This window comes from Phoenix dactylifera, chromosome 8 (genome assembly GCF_009389715.1).
Source record: "Phoenix dactylifera cultivar Barhee BC4 chromosome 8, palm_55x_up_171113_PBpolish2nd_filt_p, whole genome shotgun sequence".
NCBI lineage: Eukaryota > Viridiplantae > Streptophyta > Magnoliopsida > Arecales > Arecaceae > Phoenix > Phoenix dactylifera.
Genome location: NC_052399.1, coordinates 23,116,336 through 23,140,345, shown reverse-complemented (window position 1 = coordinate 23,140,345; position 24,010 = coordinate 23,116,336). Strand labels below are relative to the sequence as shown.

General features: G+C 37.0%; 3 protein-coding genes and 1 long non-coding RNA gene across 8 annotated transcripts in view; 2 read left to right on the top strand and 2 right to left on the bottom strand.

Annotated features, from left to right (window-relative positions):
- Window positions 1-380: 380 nt before the first annotated feature.
- On the bottom strand, window positions 381-2,635 carry LOC103702012 (probable protein phosphatase 2C 12). 2 transcript variants are annotated; one of them, XM_008784277.3, is made up of 5 exons: window positions 2,278-2,635; window positions 1,394-1,732; window positions 1,211-1,328; window positions 915-1,138; window positions 381-809 (listed from the first exon to the last, which is right to left on the bottom strand). In XM_008784277.3, the coding sequence occupies exons 1-5, from the start codon at window positions 2,452-2,454 to the stop codon at window positions 576-578; spliced, it is 1,092 nt and encodes a 363-aa protein (XP_008782499.2). In that variant the 5' UTR covers window positions 2,455-2,635; the 3' UTR covers window positions 381-575. The 2 variants fall into 2 exon arrangements, with proteins under 2 accessions (XP_008782499.2, XP_026658395.2); XM_026802594.2 differs by having other exon boundaries at window positions 915-1,135.
- A 5,080-nt stretch (window positions 2,636-7,715) lies between these two features.
- On the bottom strand, window positions 7,716-8,415 carry LOC120111791. Its single transcript, XR_005513191.1, has 2 exons — window positions 8,091-8,415; window positions 7,716-8,011 (listed from the first exon to the last, which is right to left on the bottom strand). It is a non-coding gene; the product is annotated as an uncharacterized LOC120111791 (long non-coding RNA).
- A 2,819-nt stretch (window positions 8,416-11,234) lies between these two features.
- Window positions 11,235-11,884, top strand: LOC103702013 (40S ribosomal protein S30). Its single transcript, XM_039129293.1, has 2 exons — window positions 11,235-11,369; window positions 11,469-11,884. Exons 1-2 carry the CDS (start codon window positions 11,366-11,368, stop codon window positions 11,651-11,653), a joined length of 189 nt encoding a protein of 62 aa, XP_038985221.1. The 5' UTR covers window positions 11,235-11,365; the 3' UTR covers window positions 11,654-11,884.
- A 5,827-nt stretch (window positions 11,885-17,711) lies between these two features.
- LOC103702014 (protein ALWAYS EARLY 3-like) overlaps window positions 17,712-24,010 on the top strand; it is a 41,160-nt gene continuing 34,861 nt past the window's right edge. Inside the window, exons 1-4 of one of the 4 annotated variants that reach the window (XM_039129292.1) lie at window positions 17,712-18,271; window positions 19,556-19,672; window positions 21,325-21,423; window positions 21,696-21,758. In XM_039129292.1, coding sequence (XP_038985220.1) covers window positions 19,568-19,672; window positions 21,325-21,423; window positions 21,696-21,758 — 267 coding nt within the window. In that variant the 5' untranslated portion in view covers window positions 17,712-18,271; window positions 19,556-19,567. Of the gene's footprint in view, window positions 18,292-19,555; window positions 19,673-21,324; window positions 21,424-21,695; window positions 21,759-24,010 lie in introns of all 4 variants that reach the window. The other 3 variants (XM_039129290.1, XM_039129289.1, XM_039129291.1) reach the window with 3 other exon arrangements.

Below are 24,010 nucleotides of genomic sequence, written 5' to 3'. Positions count from 1 at the left end.
GTTTGGGTATGGTTGAATTGTCTCGTCCCAATAAACATGAAGAAAACCTGCCATCATAGAAAGTGAGGCCTTGATGTCAAGAGGCATCTACTTTCTAGCTGTGCTTTTGAAAAAAAAAACCCTGTTTCAAGTTATAAATTTAAATTTATGTTAATTTTCAAGTTATTCTTGAATTAAAGTAGTTGTTCAGTTATCATTTACCGAATCATTCAAAACATCAAATAAGTAATTTTTCTTCTTTTTTCTTTCTCTGCAATGTAAATACCATATCTAATATTTTTTTTCTTCAGAGAAAAATATTGTATCTAACTTAAAGAAATAGTTAATGTTATCTTCTACTGGGCGCAAAAAGAGACACATTTCCTGCTTAAACATGGATATCACACTATGATAGCAGGCATTCTATTAAAGATTGGATGGCTATAATTTCCAAGTGAGATTTACTGGCATTAAAGAAACTATGAATCGAACAAGTTTTGGGGAGGTTTTGTGGGAGATGAAGCATTTTTCAACCTCATACTACTATGCATCTGTTGTTTGTTTCCTTGTACACCATATGCATTTGATGAGCCATTCTAGGCACCAAAAGCGCAGAAGTTCGAAGCCTTCTTGACCCTTGGAATCATTAGGCCCTGCCACCTATCTTGCAGGAAGAGGCAAGCAGCAGAGCAATCATCCACCTTGGAAGTAGGAAACTTGGATCTCCATGCACGAACCGCTGCTTCTACCAATGCTTTTGATGCGTCCTCTTTGCTCTCTGCGGACCACACGATCGATACGACTCGTTCATTGCTGAGGACATCCCATACCTTCAGCCCAACAACATCATACATAGAACGAAGTCAGAGATAACCATTAAGGAAAGAAAGGTCAGCTGAATCTTGATGGTTTTGAAAGAAAGCTTGCATCATTACCCCATCAGTTGCTAGAACTATGAATTGGTCTCTTTCTGATAGGCGGCGGTACGAGACCTGAGGGATGGAGATTACGCCATAGTCCTTCAGCTGGAAGTCTCCGAAAGCACGAGCCATGGCAAGCCCCGGGTAGTTATCATTTGGTAACCATACACGCTGGGTGTGTGGCTCATCCTTCAGTGCAAAGATTCGGCCATTGTTCTTCCTTATTCGCGCGGCTTCTTCTGCACAACCAATTTGATATAATTAATATAGGTTCAGCCTTCAGTTTGATACAGGGAGAAGAGACTGCTTACTAGGAACACAGGGCTTCAGATCGGTCGTAAGCTGCATGGCCTCATGGCGACCCTCTTCAGAGATGGTTCCCATGATCGCCCTTGAATCTCCAAGGTTGGCGATAATTAAATCCTTTCCCTGTTATCAGATTAAGAACATGTAGAGAAATTCTTCAACATAACTAAGCCACGCCCGTATTATACCTGTTTAATGATGGACACTGCTGTTGTTCCACTAAAGGAGAAGTCCAAGTTAGGTTGGAGTTTGAGTTCCTTGTCCATGACTCTAAAAGCCTGAATGAAAACCGCTTTCCACTCATCAAACGTCTCAGGCGATGAGAGGGAGGAATCATCAGCATCCACCGAGCTTGCATCAGTGCCATCACTGGAGTCATCAGACTCTTCCTCGGCGAGCAGAAGGGCGTTGCGTTGTCTGAGAAGCAAGGAAGGAAGGTAGTCTCTGACTAGCCTGCTGACAATGTGACCGTTCCTCCCATGCCCATCAAACACTCCACAGAATACTCCTTCCTCCATTCCATAACCCTTTTAAATTTGAGGGAAGGAAATAGGAACTCAGTCCTCGTTAAAACTCTAATAATATATCTTCTAAGCGGTTTATAAGTGAATTAAACAGCAGAGGAGAGAATTGCATAAATAGTCTATTGTATTTAGAGGATCCTGGGTTTACGGTCCTCTACAGGGAATTTTTCTTCTTTTAAGGGCTTAACATCCAAGGATCTTTTCTGTAATTGGAATTTTATCCAAATGATCATCCGAGAAAAGAAAAAGATCAAGTGGAACTAGAAAAAGCAAGTCTGCAATTTTTTATCTAAAATGAAGCTTTTGTTCCTTCAACTCCCTCCCCCCACCCCGGCCAAGAAAACAGAAACCACATAGCTATACAACTTCGGATCAAAGACGAAAGTTTTTATCTAAAATGAAGCTTTTGTTCCCTTCTTTCGAGAACAATCTAAACAAAGAATGCGAACACCAACCAAAAAATATATATGAAGCTTGTGATTCATGTAATCCAATCTATTCAAACAATAAAAGCACGCTTTTGATCTGAATTATACGAAGTCACATACCGTGCAGAGGATGGCAGCATCTTGGTTTGGACCCTTCTTCCCTTGCCGAGAATATAGGGAAGCGAGCATCCTCACTTCCCCCTCGCCATAACCAAATTCGTCCTCTTCCACTACACACACAATGTTCTCGTCACTCTCTTGTTTCTCCAACGGTTCAGAAGAAAGACAGATCCCCATCAATCTACCCTTTGTCTAGAGAGAGAGAGATTCAACCACCTCTCCTCCAGTTTGCAGTTCTATACCCAGAGACCATATTATGGAAGTCCTAAAGGCGCAAGCCAGAAAATAATGAGATAAAACTCATAAATATGGAGCGGAGAGGGCAAATAAAGCTACGAGTCGCAGATAGATAACTACCTTAAATTACGGCTCTTAGATTAAAAGAAATATTATAAATGCTACTGGAAATGTTATTCTTTATTTTATTTTACTTCAACCTTGGATTTATTAGGACGAGATCCAGTTTGAGATCCACATTAGGCGAGAGATATGGTTCAACTTTAAAGTTAGGTATAAATGCAATCAGTGTGAGATCACCATTCTATCGATTCTTGGCAAAGAACCCCAATGGTATCATTGAATTACTATAGAGGTCAATGACAGGGCGGGCGACCATCGGAAAGTCGTCGGGTGAAAGCCATAGTAGACCAGAACCCATCTGACTGTAAAATATTTTGAGGCAGCTTGTGGGTCGCAAGGTAATTTATCAGAAAAAATAACAAATTTCAATGATTAAAAATAATTTTTTAATAAAAAAATCAAAATTAGGTTTTGCAAAGATCCAGTTTCTCTTGCAATCGAAAAAAAAACAATAGACTGTGCAGGTGAAGCACGTGTATCGTGAGGCTAACAAGATAGCAGATTGGGTAACCTTGTATGTGGCTAACTATTCAGAAAAAACTCTATGACTAGGAGAGAGGAGATTACCCAGTGCTCTCTAGCATTTGTTATCTTTTAATTTTTTTGAATATATTTGCATCCGACATATATGATATATCTACTTCAGCAAACAAAAAAAAAAAAAAACAATACCAAAGAGCAATCTATGTAACCTGTATTTTGGAGACTTGCATTCTAAAAACCATAGAAGTTGAGCTTAGGGAGGATGTTCTCCTTTTGCCAAAAGGTATAGATCTCTTCTAATAAGAAAATTCAACAGTCGGCAAACTTGACGACACTGCCGGTCCTCTGGTTACGAAACCAGAGTAGGGGGTTAACTGCCCCTGTTGTCTGACGAAACCATATGAAATAAAATAGTGGGTCAACCACGAGAACCAATAGATAAATAGCTAGATGCCAAGGAATCTCTTCAGCTCACCCATCAGCCACAAACCAACACCAAACCATCCCCTCTAAAAATAATGAACAATAGCAAGAGGATGACTCAGGACAGCGAAAGGCGAAAACGAAAGGGAAGAGCGTGCGCTTACAGATGAGTGACTTTCTAAAACGCCATTTGGCCCTGCAGTAAACAGCTAAAACAGCGACTGTGCCAAAGTCGAAATGTTCTGTCCTTTCAATCATTACTTTTTTTCTTATCATTAATGGCCTATTTTCTTTGGGTGACTAGGGAAATTACGACTACCACATAACAAGTCTTATGCAAGGGGATGGCACTAATGCAACCTGCTGTTTTTTTATATTAACACTAACATAACTAGCACGATTGAACGCAACTTGTAATCAGCTCAGAATTTTATATCAACAAAACCGTCCCAATAGCTTGAGCACGGATATCCAATTCCTGGGTGCGCATGCAGAGCTTGTAGTTTAAATATCATTCTATGAAAAGAACCTCAAGTGACAGCAGCCATGGTTATGCACAACCAAATTATCCAATAGGCATGAGCCAACAACCAGACACGAAACAATATACAACACTCCGATAAGTGTGCTGCTAATCAATTTTTTCAAAGGGGACAAAAATTATCTAAAATATGTTGAGGCCGCAAATAATGGTAAGAAATCTAACTAGCCTAAAGAGAATCTTTCACCGCCATTGAGGTGGTAGCTCAGTGGAACGGGGCCTTACTTTCAACCAAATGATTCTGAGTTCGAAACGTACGGGCATCGATTAAATTGTGAAGACCGGATGCTTCCTGTTCGGACACAGGGTTTGGAAGGGCTACTGGTCTGCTGGTTGCCTCGGTGGTGCCAGGTGTGACATACTCACACGGAGGATTCGTGCCGAATCTTAGAGAAGTATTATCCGAACCGGGCCCACGGGTGGAGAAGGTATGAGTAAAACTGGCCGGAGTGTCCAACACATGGTCATTTCTGTCCGTATTGAATATTCTCCTGGCGGGGTGGGGGCCCAGTAGGGGCTGCTACACGGGGGTGGGCTCGTCCCTTCCTCCTCCTTTCTCTTTCTTCAACAACAAAATAAAAGAGAATCTTTCACATGTCTTCCAACTTCTGCGGTTGACACTAGTAACAATGATTGACTAGCAGCAAAATAAGGGCCAGAGCTTTATGGCTTGCTACCATTGTTCATGACTGGTCAATCATAAATGACATGTTTGGTTAGGAGGAGTTAGATTCTAAAATACAAATAGAAATGAATGATTCTCATTCTAGCCATTTTGTTAATGGAAGAGTCCTATTGTCATTCTGATTCCGAAGGAAACGAAAATTGCTGCAATTTTTCAAAATCTAGTTTGTACTCTCTCCTATTATTCAAATTCTATTTCTATTTCGATTCCGATTACGATTTCGATTTCGGACATGAAACAAATGCATATAAAGATCAACTGTCACATTGCACAATTTGAGAACAAGATGAAGTTAATGAGGAACTATTTGGACCAAGGACCTATTTGGATGGTGGAAAAGGTTATTCAAGTGTAATCAATCTGCTAATTATCCTTGGATTTTCTATATAAAGTCCAATACAAAAAAAATTAAGGATGTGTTTGGTTTGTGACTGAAATTATTGTGTTTGGTTCGTGAACCAAATTGTAATTGGAATTGGAATCGAAATGATCATATTCTTTGACACGTTTGGTTCACGTCTAGAATCAGAATCAGAATCAATTTGAATACTAGGGGAGAATCAAGATTAGATTTTAGAATATTGATATTTTTTTTATTTTTTTTTCAGAACTGAAAATCGGATTCAAATTGAAATGAAACTCCTACTAATCAGTAGGTTGGGATGAAAGTAATTCATTCCTATTGTCATGCCTGTGCTCACTCCCCCTCGATAATGGAGACCACATTCTGTTTCACTGTAACTCGCCCTCGTTGGCCACCTGCACCTTGCTTCAGCGACGATCTTATCACCCTGTCAGACTGTCACTGCCTTCTCATCATCTCTATCAGTGGTTCGTTATCAGCCGGCTATGCATGGGACCCACCTGCCAAAAAAAATGAAAAAAAGAGAAAAAAAGGGGAAAAAAAGATTAAAGGAGGAGAAAAGGGCAAGAGAGGAAGGGAACAAGACAAATGGGAGAGCGGGAGGTGCAGGAGCTAGAGAAAGATGGGACTTGCTGGAGAGAAATGGGACAGCGAAGCTTCTAAGTGTCTGATTTGAGATATGGAGCCCTACAATATAATCCACGTCGATGATTCTTTCAATCACTTTTGAATTTTCTAACTAATAAATTTTAAGATTGATTTTAAATAAATATATATATATATATATATTAATTTCAAATAAATTATCAATTGGGATTTTGATATCTCAGTCTAACCAATATTTCAGAAAATCACGATCCTCTCCAAAAGAAAATAAAAAAGAAAATAATTTTGGGTGCATTAAGTTTCTGTACACCAAATTCCACAGGCTGCATCCCAAACTGGTCGGGCATTATCCAAATTTTCCGTAGACATGAACCGGCATGAACCAACAACCTGCCCTGAAAGAACAATTCAGGTCCTGTTAGACCCCAAACCAACCGGTTGGGCCTCTATCTACTAATCAATTGTTTCAAAGGAAAAAGAATGTCTGCGATATGTTGACTAAGGCGCCAGACGGTGGTAAAAATGCATCAACCTGGAGAAAAATCTACCACCTATCTTCCAAATGGTACCCTTTGCCGTTGACTCTATTAGCAAGCATTGCCTAGGAATGAAAAGAAGCCAGAACTTCAAATTTTACGGGATTTGTACTGGGTGTGATACAAAAGATCAAAAAGGTCATCTAAAATAAGGATACAAGTAATTATATTTTATGATGATATTTACAAATTAACGTCCATTAGTTCAAAGCATGCAATTTACTGGGTGGACAAGGAAATGCTATGGCTGGAATAGCATCAATTGGAGTTGGTGACTACTGTGTGAGGGACTTAGGGATGTCAGGACAATCTTAAATACAACGTTGCTGTGCGTGGCAAAGGAGCACGCACATCTGCCAGAAGAGGACCAATGCACGTAAGTCCCTGGCGAGTGGCTTAATGTATTTGGGGGTCTAAGACTGTTTTATCTTTGAGACATTTCTTGCAGTGAGCCGGCCTACGGCGAACTCACAAGAATGCCTTTTTCCTTTTCATTTTGCTTTTGAGATCTTTCCTGCGATGGGCCTTTTTTGAGTGGGGCCTGAGACGACCGCCTCAATCGCCTAAGGATTGGGCCGACCTTGGGCCCTGCTAACTCTCAACAATGTAACCTTATATTCCCTGACAAGCTCAAGGGCATCAACTGCAGCGTCATATACATTCTGTGGGCAGTTCTCAGAACTAGGCTTGTCATGAAGATAGATTACATACATGGTGAAAACCTTCAGACTAATTGCAGGCCCCTGATGCTGGGGACGAACTGATGATCTGCAATAAATGAGCATCTGAAATGTAATTTATTTAGATGTTAGCGCGCCCTCTTATTCTTGAAAGAATGAACTATAAATGCTGACTCAGAAAGCCGATGGTGAAGACAAAATTTATTGTTCTTATTGGCGACCTATTGCTAAAATTTCAGCATTTCTGATATTTCAAATAAAAATAATTTGGCTAACCAACTAAGATCCAAATGCAAATGTTTAATATATAGAACAAAAATACTCATAGGAAGAATGCAAGCAATATTATACATGCCAATTGCATTTCCATAAACTTTATACCAACAACATCCATTACTTTAACAACTAGATCCCTGAACAGCTCTACCATCAGCACCACCTAGAGCATGCTAAAACCTGAATTGGCCCCACAATTCTGTCCAACTCCAGTTGTTTTGTCAAAGAGTTCAAAGAAGTAGCTAAAAGTAACCAAATAGGTTTTAAGATATCTGGTTCCAGTAAATTATAAAGAAGGCCATCTAAATATTGGCAAACTTAATACCAGAAAAGAAAAAATAGCTGATCAGGTATGCTCCATTGAATCAAAGAATTACATATAGAAAATAGCTAATTAGGACAACATAGAGAACGCTAGATATCACTGTAATGCATATAAAATGTAAATTAGGACAAATCAACAGGCAAGAAAAACAGATTCTTCTGAGGGCAAAAGAAGATATTCAGTCACTATTTTACTTCTGCAGGTAACGACTTCTTGCTTTTCATGTGTTTAGTGTGCATGAGAGTAGCCATGAATTAAGGTGAAAAATTCCTCCCCAACTTGAACTATAATCACCTTATTAGCCGCTTCGCTTGGCAATAAGCATTTTTCAAAAAAAAAAAAAAAAAAGAACAGGTGCATGCAATCCCAGTGCATAACCACTCTCAATCAGATCTCTGATCATCAGTTAATGAATCTCCTGGTATCCATCTCTGAGCACCAAATGAGAATTCCATCTGAAAGCAAGAAGAAAGATGACACTTTTGCTCCACATCATAGAAGAAAACTATAACCTAAGTTTACGATCACGCCAACCTTGTTCCGATTGGGAAACTTGACATCACATGGCACGATGGCCAGCAACGCGGAAGCGGATTCTGGATCCCTCTCAGAAAACCTCCCGACATGAACGATCGAGTCATGGACTTGCTATTCATTGGCTCCGAGGCGTTTTACATCCTTCGCAGCCTGAAGCGTACTCACATGGAGCTTCCACCAAGTCCCAATGCAGAGTAATGTTCTTCTTCAGCATTTTTTTTTTACCTGTAATCTCATGATAAGAACTGATTAAATACTGCAAATAAAGAAAGTGAGTGTGTGTGTGTGTGTGTGAGTGAGAGAGAGAGAGAGAGAGAGAGAGAGAGAGGCGAGGGGGCAAGAGAAGACCTTGGCGGAGTTGCCCTTCTCGCGGGGGAAGCAGCCAAAAAAGTGCTCAGTGTTTCTTAGGCCCTGTTTGGGGGAGCTGTTGGCAGTAGAGCTGTTGGAAGTAGAGCTGTTAGAAGTAGAGCTGTCTGAAGTAGAGCTGTTATAAAAAGCTGTTTGATGTTTGGTAACTATATTCGTAAAGTGCTGTGGTACTTTATTTGGTATTTGGTAAACAAACTGAGAAAGTACTTTTGTATGACAAAATTACCATAAAGGACATTGCATAATATTATACAACAGAACATAATAAAGCATAACATAAATTAATACATAAATATACGATATAGTATAATATTATTATAATATAAAATAATATTATGTTAATATAGCATAATAGTAATATAATTATTAGAGTAAATTAATATTTGGTAATATAACATAATATTAAATTATTTAACATAACATATTAATGTATTATGATATAATGTAATATATATTATATTTATAGTGTAATAAAATAATAAAAGTATAAAATATTATAATTATTAGTATAAATTAATTTCTTATAATATAACATAATATTAAATTATTTAAAATAACATATTAATGTATTATAATGTAATGTAATATAATACAATATTTATAGTATAATATAATAATAAAGGTATAAAATATTATAATTATTAGTATAAATTAATTTTTCATAATATAACATAATATTAAATTATTTAACATAACATATTAATGTATTATGATATAATATAATATGATATTATATTTATAGTATAATACAAAAATAAAGGTGTAAAATATTATAATTATTAGTATAAATTAATTTTTCATAATATAACATAATATTAAATTATTTAACATAACATATTAATGTATTATGATATAATATAATATGATATTATATTTATAGTATAATACAAAAATAAAAGTATAAAATATTAAAATTATTAGTATAAAATAATTTCCCATAATAATTTTCCATAATTTCCCATAAAATAATTTTCCGCGGTCCAAGGGCTCTTCTTTGTGGTCCACGCTCGAGGAGGACCTCAGCGTCGGCCGCAAGGTTGATGATAAAAAAAAAACAATAGATTGATTTTGGAAGGTATGAAAAAAAATTTTCTTCTAAAATGTGGTTCAAGAGATGCATCCAAAAATTGAAAAGAAAAATACCTTTTCTTACGGAAGGGAGTCTGATGGCTAGGGTTCTTGGCTCCAGCAGATTTTTAGGTTTATAAAGGGACAAACTATGTAATTATGTTATTTTAATATGGGCATTTTTGTCAAAAATACAGCTTTCCGAAAAAGCTGAAACAGCTTCCTCCTAAAAGCTCCAAATTGGAGCTTCCTCCCAAAAGCTGTTTTCAGCTTCCCGCAAAAGCTGAAACAGCTTTTTGAAAAATTTACCAAATACAGTTTTTCATCTAAAAGTACTTTTGGAGGGCCAGAAAGTGTTTTCTGGCCCTCCAAAAGCTCCCCCAAACAGGGCCTTAGTATACATAAATTATGGGCTGGGGCCGCTCTAATACCATTTGTAACAATTCAAGATCTTACTCAAAATGGTTAGCCAAAAGGTATTATTTAGGTTTCTTGATCCCCTATAAGTATCTAAGATCTATCTAACGAATAACCAATGTGAGGCTAAACACACACCCGCACGGCTCTTCACAGTTTTCAAGCCAGCGACGTCGAAGAGAGACGGAGGAGGAGGAGAAGAAGGGCGAGGAGAGGAGGCGGAGGACCGGACCGCGTGAATAGGAAAAAAAAAAAAAATCTAGGGAAGGCAGATATTGTCAAAAAGGAAATATATAAGGGCATTTTGGTAAAACAGCACGTTAGGAAAAAAAATCTAGGGGTGGTTCTATATACACCCCCCCTATTGCTCAGGACACCCCCAAAAATTAAAAAAAAATTAAATACTCTCTACACCCCCCCATTTGCTAAGGACACCCCTAAAAAATTAAAAATTCCTAAATTACCCCCCACCCTCCCCACCTCCTCACCTAAATTGCTCTCTACACCCCCCCCAACCCCCCCCCCCCACCCCGCTCTTCCCCTCCAAAACACCTCGCCAACGCCCAAAACCCCCCCGTTCCCCCTTCTCCCTCTCGTCGCCGGCATTCTCCCGATCTCCGACCACCTCGCCGGCTTCTCCCGGAACCACCTCGCCGGCTTCTCCCGAAATTTTTTTTTTTCACGGTTCGTGCTCCGTTCGGCACTGGATCGCCGAACAAAAGGCTTCTGTTCGGCTGAACAGTGCCGGACAGAAGCCTTCTGTTCGGCACTGTGCAGCCGAACAGATCTGTTCGGTTGAGGGTTGCCGAACAGAAGGCTTCTGTTCGGCACTGTTCAGCCGAACAGAAGGCTTCTGTTCGGCGATCCAGTGCCGAACGGAGCACGAACCGTGAAAAAAAAAAAATTTCGAAACAAGGTGGAACACGTACCTTTGCGGTCGATTCTTCGTCCCAAATCACTAGTTGCTTGTCCATGCTTCGAATGGGGCTTAAATCTCCTTCAAAGATCGCCTAAACGATGTAAATGGATCGAGGGGTTTAAGGGGGGTTTGAGGGGGGTTTTTTTTTTTCTTTTCAAAACGAAACGGAGGAGGAGGAAGGGGGGGTGTATGAGAAAATTTCAAGGGCAATATGGTAATTACACTAAAGGTTAGTTTGGGTATTTTATTTTTGGTTATTGGGGGGTGTCCTGAGCAATAGGGGGGGTGTATATAGAACTACCCAAAATCTAGGGAAGGCAGATATTGTCAAAAAGGAAATATAAGGGTATTTTGGTAAAACATCTAGCCCCCTTTTCGCCGAATCTTTTATAAGATTCGGGATGCAAAGTTAGGGTTTCAATTGAGTTTCTCAGAAATCGCCGTTTCCAATCTCGGGCTTGCTCCGTCGTCCGGTTTAGAACCACAAAGAAGATCGGAGATGGGTAAGGCTTACAACCTCTCTCTAGGGTTTCTTCGTGTTCTTTGTCGACCTAGTTCTAGGGTTTGCTAATCTCTTTATTGGGACTTCGGGGTTTTCGCAGGGAAGGTGCACGGATCGCTGGCTCGGGCGGGGAAGGTGAGAGGGCAGACGCCGAAGGTGGCGAAGCAGGATAAGAAGAAGAAGCCGAGGGGCCGGGCGTACAAGCGGATGCAGTACAACCGCCGCTTCGTCACCGCCGTCGTCGGCTTCGGCAAGAAGAGAGGCCCCAACTCGTCGGCGAAGTAGAGGCCGAGAGAGAGAGAGAGAGGGTGGGCCACAGGTTCTTGGTGCCCTTTATGAATTAGATGGTATTTTAATTTCGTGGTGTAGGATTTTGGATCGTTTGGATGATAATAGTAGAAATATGTTTCCTTTAAAATTATAATTGGTGCTGTGGTATTTTCTTTCTTTGTTTTTTATTTTGAAGAACGCAGACTTATCTCTAATATTATCTCTATCTTTGATTCTTTGCATTTATATGGTTAAACTCGGGTTCTGTCTCGAATCCCGGAGCTCCACACCATTATTCTTCCACCATTTTTCTGAAATATTTCCAAGCAGATTAACGGAGTTTATTTTTCGTAGTATTTCTTTTCTTTTATAGCTTCCTTTTTAGTGTTAGTTAAAAGATAAAATAAAAAAAGAGAAAAGGACGAAACAGACGGAGCTTCCCATGAACATGGAATTAGCAAAACAGGAGTAATATGGCTGAAGAAATTTAAAATAAATACTCGCTGGACAAAAAAAGTGAATACCAAGATGTTCAAAAAGATTAAAGGAATTGGATATATGGATATGTTTTTTTTTTTTTTTTGAGGTCACTTGATCTGTAGGTCTTTTAGCTTTTAAGCATCTTTAATGATATATGAACGGTATAGGTAATGGTTTGGATGCTTTATTCTAAAATTTTAGATTTAAGAAGATTTTAAGAAGATATGTACCATCTTCTCTCGTTGGAAGTAAATTCCATCTTTGCAAATACGTGTACATATGATAAACATAATTAGTTGGACTGGTTATTTTTTTAAGAAACTAAGTTCGATCTACTTGACTGGCCTAGATATAAAAGTTGGAGTACGAGACAGAGAAAAAAAAGTAAAGCCCTATTTGATTTGGAGTAGAAGAGGGGCTCCTCCTTTATTCCAATTTTTTGCGAGAGTTAAAAAATCTAGCCTTTATTTGAAGTTTTTCATGGCTCGTTTGTCTCACCATCGGTAGGTTTGGCCAATCACTATTGCTGGTTTCTTCTCATTCTCCTATTAATTTCCAACGATCTTGGCTGACGATGCTCACCAGATATTTCAGTTGAGCGAATTTTAGGTTTTGAGAGAAAATTTCCAAATTACTTGGGCCTATAGTTTGGTTTTGCTCGCAAGGTAAGTAATGCAATTTTTTTTATAATTTATCGATAAATTATAAGATTATTATATTAATAAATTTGAATTATACTATTTATGATGCATGAATTTGATGAATGGTATTTTCACTGAATATGCTTTATTTTGAAATGTTATGACAATGCATGGTCGAAAATGTTGAACTCGTTAGATTGATTTTGATATCACAAGATATTTTGTATTTTTGTTGAGCTGAGATATGAAATGCATGATTGTTTTGAACTCTCGGTCTGACTATGCTAAAGACTCCGTCAATGGGAGCTAATACGTTGACACTTGATTAGTTCTGAAGGTTATGTTGCAAGAAGATGCAATATACCGTAAGCAGATACGCGGTACTAAAGAAATTTGGCGCAAGATGATGTGCGGCACATTACAAGATGTGTGGTATAATAACCTTGCTATAGAAAAAATATGGTTGTAGCTTGTAGTTGACGAGATGAACTTGATGTTTTTGAAATAATTTAGATTTATGAATAAATTTTAAATATTGAAAAAAGAATGAATTTAGCATGTGTAATATTTTGATAATACTATATATCTAGGTTTGGTTTTGAATTGATAATTCTATATATTTATTTTTGGTAAATAATTATTTAAATTATCGTCTAATTAATTTAATTAAAGTATTTATTTTTTAATGGGCTGCTTGGTTTATTATCCTACGATCTACTATTTTTACAGATTCAGAAAATTAGCTTAATCCAGATATTTGTTTCGGGAGAGCAACTAAAGACAAGATTTTGACATCTTTATTTAAATTAGATTTTATTAGAGTTGATGCAAGATTTTAGAATATTATTAGTATTGGTGAAAGATCTCGCATGACGTATATGGTAAAGTTTTTCTTCTTTTTTTCAACTATTTTAGAAATACAATATAACAATGTAATGGATTATGATATATAGAAGATTTAGCCATATTTTTGTTGCATATTAAGCAATCAACTTTAATTAAGGATAAGAACATTAATTCTGGTATCATTAATACTTGTTATATATTAAATAATAAATTTTAATGATGGTCAAATATATTAATAAAAGCATCCACATCGAAGAACTTGCCCGAGACCCTCGATCCCAAGCCTTGTCTTGCACAAGATATAAATTTTTTTTTCATCTGTTGTTGAAAAGCAGTATAACAATATGGCAAATTATAGTAAATAAAAGGCTTCATTAATTAGTAAATTTTCTATTACACATTTAACAATTGTTGATGATTATCGTGCATATTAATATCAATATCATCGATATTTATTGCGTGCTAAAGCGGTGAATTTTAATATTAGCCAAATGAATGAATATTATTGCCATTAATATTGGCATCCATATGGGGAGCTAAGCATCCATACGCATGGGCGCACACAAATACAGGAGAAATGCTTGAGAACTTAGAGCATTTGACATAATATAACTTAGCATTAGACGAAGTAGATGGACTTCCTCCACCCTTTCACTAAACTGAGCATCCAAAGATGCCACTTGGACAAGGATCCCTCATCTTCCACAACTTCTGCCGCAGTGTGATGCTTTTGCTGACTATTTAGGCCCTGTTTGGGGGAGCTGTTGGCAGTAGAGCTGTTGGAAGTAGAGCTGTCTGAAGTAGAGCTGTTATAAAAAGCTGTTTGTTGTTTGGTAACTATATTTTTAAAGTGCTGTGGTACTTTAACATATGTTTGGTAAACAAACTGAGAAAGTACTTTTATATGACAAAATTACCATAAAGGACATTGCATAGTATTATACAATAGAGCATGATAAAACATAACATATATTAATACATAATATACGATATAGTATAATATTACTGTAATATAAAATATTATTATTCTAATATAGTAATATGATATTGCATAGCATAGCATAATGGTAATATAATTATTAGTATTAATTAATTTCTCATAATATAACATAATATTAAATTATTTAAAATAACATATTAATGTATTATGATATAAGTTAATATAATATAATATGTATAGTATAATACAATAATAAAGGTATAAAATAATATATTATTAGTATAAATTAATTTTTCATAATATAACATAATATTAAATTATTTAATATTACATATTAATGTATTATGATATAATGTAATATAATAATATATTTATAGTATAATACAACAATAAATAACTATTTATCTGTTTAATAGATTATCTTTTTACTTAACTATTTGCAATGGCGACAAATTCACCGTACTTATCAATATCATAAGGATCAGATTATTTGCCACTCACTCATTATTTTTCTTTATATTTATTTATTTATACGTTCATTCGTATATATATTTTTATTTATGCATTTATTTATTTATTATTTTATCCATTGAAATATATTTATTTATTATCTTATTTATTTATTCATTCATTCATTCATTCATTTATATAAATATTTATTTATGCATTTATTTATTTATTTATTTATTCTTTTCTTTTCTTTTTTTTTTAATTTTATTTCCTTTTCTTCTTTTTTTTCCTTTTCTTTTTTTCTTCTCTTCTTCTCCTTCCTTCCTCTGCCCCCTTCTCCGTTCTTCTCCTCCCGCGCACCCGGCAGCACCGGAAGGGGGCCAGGCCACGGCGGCCGCGGAAGGGGGCCGGGCCGTGGCCGGCGGCAGTCTCGGTGGCCGACGGCGCCGGAGGGGGTGCGGCCCTACGGCGGCGGGGGAGAGGGACGGGGTGCAGCGGCGGGGGAGAGGGAGGGGGTGCGGCGGCGGGGGAGAGGGAGGGGGTGCGGCACTGCAGCGGGGAGACACTGCAGCGGCGGGGGAGAGGGAGGGGGTGCGGCGGCGGGGGAGAGGGAGGGGGTGCGGCACTGCAGCGGCGGGGGAGAGGGAGGGGGTGCGGCGGCGGGGCACTGCAGCGGCGGGGAAGAGGGAGGGGGTGCGGCGGTGGGGGAGAGGGACGGGGTGCGGCGGCGGGGGAGAGGGAGGCACAGCAGCGGCAGCGGCGGCGGTGATGCGGGGGTGGGGGTGCGGGTGGGTTGGGAGGTGGTTTGGGAGAGGAACAGGGCCGGGGGGAGGGGGGGCGGGTCGGTTGGGAGAGGAACAGGCGGTGAGGAACCTTTTTGGGGAGGAATTTTTTTTTTTTACATGGGGGTATTTTGGTCAAAAATACAGCTTTCCGAAAAAGCTGAAAACAGCATTTTCGGAAAGTTCCAAATTGGAGCTTCCTTCCAAAAGCTGTTTTCAGCTTCCCGCAAAAGCTGAAACAGCTTTTCAAAAAATTTACCAAACACCATTTTTTAGCTAAAAGTACTTTTGGAGGGCCAGAAAGTACTTTTTGGCCCTCCAAAAGCTCCCCCAAACAGGGCCTTAGTAAAGTTGGGGTTCCGTCATTATGACTCCAATGTAATTTGTGTCATAGCATGAAATCGTCAGTAATTAGGTTGCCTTTTGCATTAGAGTTTTTCAAGGGCTTAAGGAATTTCTTGATTTGTTTGATCACTTCAGGCTGGTCAGTGAATCGTGTCACACCCGGAGCACGACAGACGCCGCACGCCTGCACGGCGGACCGTACAAGCATGCATGGTAGCTGATCATATCAAAATAATTACAAATACTTAAAATTTGTTTAAACATTAATTTAATCAAATAGTTCTTACAATAAATTTAAAATAACATGTGCCGACATAAATCAAATAATCTAACTAATTTAACTGAAATGCCAGTAACTAAAGGGATCATTAAGAAATCTAGTGTCCCATACGATCGTACATCTGTATCTGAAAATAAAGAAAAATAGTAATGAACTATACTAGCCCAGTAAGCAACATAATACTCTAAAGTGGAGTCAAAGCAAGCCAGATATTTAATCAAAATATAAAATAATAACTAAAAAATAAATTACAAATAATATTTTTTTCGAAACTTATTATTATTTTCATAAAAACAAGACGAAGTGTTTATAATATCTCAGAGCTAATGGACTGTGCAATCTCAATGGTATGCAGACACTTGTCCAAACTTGGGTACATTGTAGCTACAACCAAGGCGATGCACTTTGTACAATGATCATGCTAGCTTACATCCACTATAAAACTACCATCTCACAGCACATTTGGTGATTAACTTTCTTTTCAATTTCATATGCACATTTGCAGCTAACCAATAGCAAACCAACTTATAATGGAAGTTGAGACATATCATAAATGAGACATTTATCCTAAGCTGGTGCAGCACCTGCAATATAGTTGGATGATAATCTAGCAAAACATAAGATTCAAGAAAACAATTCATGTCACCTTTTGCCAAAGCAGCATCACATATTGTTTGAAACTTATGAATAGTATTCTCATTTTTCGCATTATTACAAAAGATCCTCTCGTATGGTAAACAGAGGAATGGGAACTACCTGGATTTGTGCAAGAAAAATACCATTTCTTGAATCTTATGTTTTATAGAATTATTAATTTTAAGATTTTTTTTTGCATGAATATCCTTATAAAAATTCAAATTTGCGGGATACCCTCTTAAAATTTATATTTATTTCTGTATTCTCAAAAAATACCGTTTTTGTATAACCACCTCTAATATAATGGTTTTTCTAATACCATTAATAAAAACCATACTTATTTTAATTAAAAATTAAATAAATTTTTGATATTACTATTTTGTCGTCCATTGCCATCATGTTATAAATATTTCTTTTTGCACATATATCCATTAAGGACATTTTAGTTATTTTAATTTGAAATTATTATTTTTTTAGCGATGCTAGATGGCGTGGGTATATACGTAAAAATAAGGATAAAAAATAGGCAAAATAGCAAAACAAGTATTTTACGAGGGTATATATATAAATAATAATTTTGGTAGGATATTATGCAAAGTTCAATACATATGCAAATATATATATATATATATATATAAACGGATGGTCGCCTAAAATCTGAGTAACGGTTGTTATAACGTTATCTCAGGCCGTCATGACGTCATCTTAAAACTGCTTGGCTCTTTACCAAATAAAGAGCGAGAATCCACTTCGAAATATATAGAATTTTTTTGGAGATCCGACGGGCAGGATCGAGCATCCGGTTACGCGTCCTGAACTTGTGAAGGACCGCCTTTGAGGTGCTTTATTTGGATTTTTTTTTTATTTTTATCTTCTTCGTATCAGCGCCCGCCAAGGCTCTCCCAAACGTGAACCGGCAAGCCCCCCTCCCCTTAATTTCTTTCGGTTCTCTCTCTTCCGCATCGCCTCGCTTCTCCTTCCCATCTCTTCTGCTCCGATTGAAACCCTAATGCTTCTCTTCTCTCTCCGCCGGCGTCCGCTGAAACCGAGCATCGGGCGGTCGTTTTTTCTGGCGTTCTTTCGCTTCCCGTCCTGGTGAAACCCCGATCCTTCCGACATTGGCATCGTCGCTTCGCCGAGATTCTTGTTCTCAGCGGCGTACTGAAGAAGAAAGAAAAATTCTTAAGATCCTGAGAAGATCTTGAAAAGGCAGGGAAAAAGGAGGACCTGAAGGTAGTGCTGCCGTCTTTCTTGTAATAGTTCCAGCCTTCCTTGTTGCTTTTCTTTCTCTGATTTTTTTTTCGTGTCTAAATATTCTTTATATCATATCTTATTCTACCGTTTGATCTCAATTATCGAAGGATTTTCTTGATTTGAAGAGAGTTTTGTTTTTTTTCTTCTTTTGGGATTCTTTATAGTTTCAATATGCATGCTGTATTTCTATCAGGTAAATAACTGGTTCGCAGGTGATCAAGAAAGAGTTGGTAGAAAGAACCAACGGCTGTTAAGTAGTTGTCATAGTTTTGTTTGCTCGCTTGAAATAAAAGAATGGGATTGTGCTACTTTTCCCTTCTTACTTTCCTTTTTTATTGTTTTATTTTTGTTTTCAGGTGCATATCATAGTTGTTGATTTAATTAATGTAGCGAGGTGCCATCATCAATATAGATGCGGTCTTTTATAACCTAGTCTCGTAATAGCAATTGGCACTGAGTACTCTGTTACTGAGAATCCTGATAGGTTTTCTCTTTGACTAAAGTATAACTATATTATTAGATTTGGGCATAAGTTACCGTCCTACTTGTCCTTGGAACGACTAAACCTGTTATCGACTCACAAAGAAATACCATTAGGCCCTTCATGTACATGAGCTGGTATATAGCATGTATAATTGTATAGCTTTAACTTTTGTGCCCAGTTATACTTATTTATTTATTTATTTATTTTTTGCAAGTTCACCTGTAGACTTGAAATGCATTTTGCAGTTTGCACCATACTCGCAATATGAATATGTAAAACATCATACACTCATACATGTACAAACATATTGCACAATACTCATAATATGCATCATGTTTGGATTTCTTGACACTTTACTTCCAATATCATGTAAGATGCTTGTGTTTGCAGACCACAGTCCATTGCCGTTGCATCAAGCCACATAATCGAACAGGAGAATCACATGTAAAGCAAGTAGTTAAATTTTGTGATCATAGTTTTTGTAGAACTAGACATTGCTTAACCTTCCTTTGTTTGTGAATCTTTGTTCTGATATGTTAGAATTACTTGTCTTTGTCAACCTAGTAAAAGTTTTTGTATTGAGCAATAGTATGAACCGTGTCTATGCTGATTATGCCTTTTATGTTTATCTCTTGCCTAGGCTGCTTATTTTCTGCAATATGCATGCTTTCTTGTTTGCTCCTACATCATTGAGAATGTATTCTTTCTTATCAATAGTGAATCTGCGTAGATCTGTTATTGCCATGGAATCTTTCTGCCTGATTTTTTTTGTTTGGCAGTAAAGAGGTTATATGGGTCCTACAAAAAAATCTCGAGTTGTGAACAAGTGCTCATCTGAAGCTAATAAGGAGTGGCCTGATAATGATGGGACCAGCACAAACAACAGGAAAATAAGAGTAAGCTTTTTATCACCGGAAGAATCATTTAATCACCTGTCTGATCATTTGCTGTTGCAATGGAGTGACTATTTGATTGTTCTATTTTGGTGCCCCCATGTTCATAAATATGCCATATGAAAAATAAGTATTGTACACTTGTTAAAAATCAATGCAATTTTACTATGTTAAATTTGTCCAAGAAGTTTCCTTTCTTTCATATAGATTGAAGCATTCTACTTCTATGTAGAGAAGATGTACAATTATTTGATCCTGCCATTTTGTAGCAGTCCTGCTTGCCTAACAAGCGGGATGTTAGAACATTTGCATATTGTTTCTGCTCTTTAATTTTATACATTTGATATGACCCACCTTAATCGAACTAAAAATTCAAATTCATCATTTTATTTTATTGAATATATCTATCAGTTTGTAAAGAATTGCATGACATCAGCTGGATTCAACTTTTGATTTTGTTATTATTTATTAAATAAAAGCAAAGAACTTCTATCATTATCCTTTATCTTGTTAGGTTGGTGAGAGATCATTAGTCTTTTCCACGCTTTCTGATTGGTAATTCTGTATCTAGCTAAATACTTGTTGACCCACATCGAGGTAATACATGTATGCAAACAACAAGGTAGAATGATCATTGTATGGGGACCATGATGATGACAAATGCAAAAAAAAAGTCCTCATTTTCAAGAATGAACATTTTAGACTATATCACATTATTGAAGGCCAATGCCCTATCATGTTTAAGCCCACTAATGTCGCTGATGTTATTTTTCACTTATTTTTGACAGTCTGTTTGTATGCAATGAATAGAAACCATGACGTCTTTTATGGGGTACCGCATTTGTATTACATGGGATAATGGGTTCTGATCTAATTGCATGCGTTGATAATGCATGGCATAATAAAATGAGCTGCCTAACGAGACTTATAAACATGCAAAATTAAGCAACTGCTATTATACAAGCAAGACAGAAATATAGTAGGTCCTAGATTCTTTCGGATGAAGGAAAAAATTAGAAGTAGATTAAAGAAAGACTAACTTTATTTTTCATGGTAAGAACTTACTGTTTTATCAATTCTTTTGTGGGTCATGCTGTGTACATTTGAAATGCCTGTTTCAGCGTCTTTTCTTTGTATGGTATGTAATTCTCTTGGCTTGAACTGCTGCTATACACTATGTGGTTGTTTAGCTGGAAAGACAAATTTCTCCCAACTGCTTTGGTTGAATTGACCTTTCTACATAGAGCAGTTTATGGGCTTGGTACTTGGTTATTTTAAGAACGAAAAAAGTTGAAGATCCTACTTCTTTGGTCATCTACTTCAGCTTCTGAGGTTAGATTGTATATAGCCTTCTGCGACATTTTCTATTCCTTTTTGTTAATTTTTGAGAAGGATGTGAACTGCTATCACTTTCGGAGTAATTGATGTAAATGAGGCTATTGTCATTTTGCTACTTCATGTAAATCACCCCCACTAACACCACCCATCCACTGTTGGAGAAAAGCCTCAGGTGCCCCCTTTTCAAAATTTTGACATGATTCAAGTTGGATATGAAGTGCAGGTGTTTCCTGCATGTGCAAATTATACACCTGCTTACTAGTGCAGTATGCCTTGTTTCATTTTCCAGACTTACAACACTGAGCTTATGTGTGCAGAAGAGGAAATTGTCAGATGTGTTAGGTTCTCGATGGAGCAAGGAAGATTTGGAACACTTTTATGAAGCATATTGCAGATATGGAAAAGATTGGAAGAAAGTAAACCATTTTTACCCATCTCGTTTTGATGTTAGACTCAAATAGGATATCGGGCAAAGTGAAAAGTTAATTTTTAATAGGATATTCCGATTACATGTTTGTGCTTGCAAGTGTTTGCGTGGATTTGCAACGTGTTATTCTTTTTTACTCTTTAAGGGAGTTAGACAATGTTCCCCCTTTTTCTCTCTCTCCCTTAATCCTTCTGTGGTACGAGGTCGCTCTTTTTGACTCTCAATTATTCTCTCATGCTTTTATTTCATTTGGATTTACAGGTGGCTGCAGTGGTACGTAACAGATCCATTGATATGGTGGAGGCCCTTTATAATATGAATAGGGTAAGCATGCCTGCTGAAGCTTGATTGCACCATGTATAGTTCTTCTGGGTTTAAAACCTCTCATTCTATTTGCTTCGGGTGCCTGTGCAAAACCATTTTTGTTTTCTAATCATATTATGAACCTTGAGTTCTTTGCAAGCATTTCAACTCACACTTTAAAAAGAACACAGAAAATATGAAAGGCATATACACACATTTAAAACCACGCGTAAACACACAAACACACGCACAAGCACATGCAACTTGCATTGATGCATGCTGTCATATGAGCTTGTCTTCTACCCTTAGCAGTTGGTTTCATGATAGGTCCTTGTCTTGGCTAAATCTGCCTTGACTGGATTTTAACACTAACATAATAAGGGCTGTAGTCTGGTTGCAAAATGTTCTTACAACTTATTGTCTCATGTTATCTCTTATTGTAAATCCGGTGAAGTACATGCCATCCACCTAAACTTGAATATATTGCTATTATAATTTACAATACCAAGAAACTGAGAAGCCAAAAATCAAATGACTTGGAGGTTTCTTAGGTGACAAATACATAAATCACCTAAATTTAAAATTGATATTGATAATCATGATATATAATATCTGAATGCCTATAGCTGGAAGTCAAAATTTGAGGTTTCTTAGCTCTCGAGTGGTCATGAATATCAATCCTGTTAAAAGATTTTTGATATAGTATACGGTCTGAAAATATTTATATCTGCTGGAATTTTGGTCATATATGTGTTTTTTTTGTGTGTAGATCATGGCCAGGCATGTTAATTGTTGATTTAATATGACCACCATCATGCTGATGCCCTTATCTCTTGTTACTGTCCATTTCTTATTCACTAGATGCATGGGCAAGAATCATCCAGAATTATAGAGTCTGGATTTTTATTTATTTTGTGTTTTGTGGATTGTGATCAGCATTTTTTTTGTATTAGATGGCTTATCATGTATTTTGAACCAATGAGATTTGAATTTACATAATCTAACACACATACACCCCCAAAAAAGAAACTCCCCTTTCCATTCTTCTCCATTTATACCGATTAAGGGTTGCATACATTGTCACCAACCTCTTTCAACTCTTTCAAATAGCTCATTTTGTTCATCTGAGCATTATGTAATACCGATGAGCTTTAGATTAGATTTTGGTCTAGGGATATAATATAATAGATGTTTTCCCCCTATTATTAATGCTTATTATTTGTCCTATAAGGCAAGCCTTCCAATCCTATGTGTCGATTTTTTAGCTAACTTCTGACTTAATGGTCTTCCATTCATTCTTTTTGGAGTATAATCTACACATCATTAAACACACATAAATACGAAGTTATATGGTTTTCTAGTGTTTGATATATTATATGATCCTCTATTAATCTCATCTTGTTTTGTTTCTAGATTCCCCTTTGGTCTACTATTAGCATCCTCTTATATATTTTTTAAGCACACTTCAAAGTCTTTTCACTGTTTTGCCGATAGCTGTTCCTTGAAGCTGGAACTACATGAATTCTTTTCCTTGGTCACTTTCTGGACCCCATCTTCTTCTTCTTCTTTCTTCTTTCTTTTTTTCTTTCTAATTTTTTTGTGGTTAAGTCTGGATCCCACCTATTGACCCCTAAATAGTGTATATTTTTGTCAATTACCTTCAAATTCTCCAGGCACTTCTCTAGTTAATCTGATGAAATTAATGTTATATAAGAATTGCATTTGCATGGTGGTGGAAGATGTGATTAAGGTTCCTTAAGGTCTGATTTTAGCTTTAATGTAGCTTATTAGCATATCTATTGTTTATGGCTTCCAGTAATAGTGTATTACAAAATTCATGTCTCATGATTGTTCATGCTGTTTCATCTAAGATTGTAATGGTTGCCAATAGTTTTCTTATCCTGTTCTGTAGTAACTCAGTTCAAATTAAGCCTATTAGTATGCTACTTTTCTTTGTAACGTATCAGCCTCCTATGCTGTTTCCTATCATAGTTTCTTATTTGCATTGAGGCACGACTCTTGTTAGTCCGCCTCAAATAGGCAGAATTCCGATTATTCTTATAATCTCGAAATTCTCATGACTCTGGTGCAGTTGATGCCATGTTTTTATTCTACATTAAGGGCTTCAAGATAATCTAGTCATTGAGATTTGAGAACACAATTTTCTGTTTGACCATATGGTTTTGGTGATCATATGGTATAATTTTCACTCTCACCACTAAATTTGGTGAATGAGGATCCATAAAGCTGACCCCAAATAATTGGGAAAAGCC

Excerpts from the sequence above, each read along its gene's own strand:
- LOC103702012 (XM_008784277.3), bottom strand. The coding sequence starts at position 2,454 with ATGGGGATCTGTCTTTCTTCTGAACCGTTGGAGAAACAAGAGAGTGAC. Across the intron at positions 1,329-1,393 it reads CAGTGTCCATCATTAAACAG|GGAAAGGATTTAATTATCGC; the intron begins GTATAATACGGG and ends ATCTGATAACAG. Across the intron at positions 1,139-1,210 it reads TCTGAAGCCCTGTGTTCCTA|AAGAAGCCGCGCGAATAAGG; the intron begins GTAAGCAGTCTC and ends TTGGTTGTGCAG.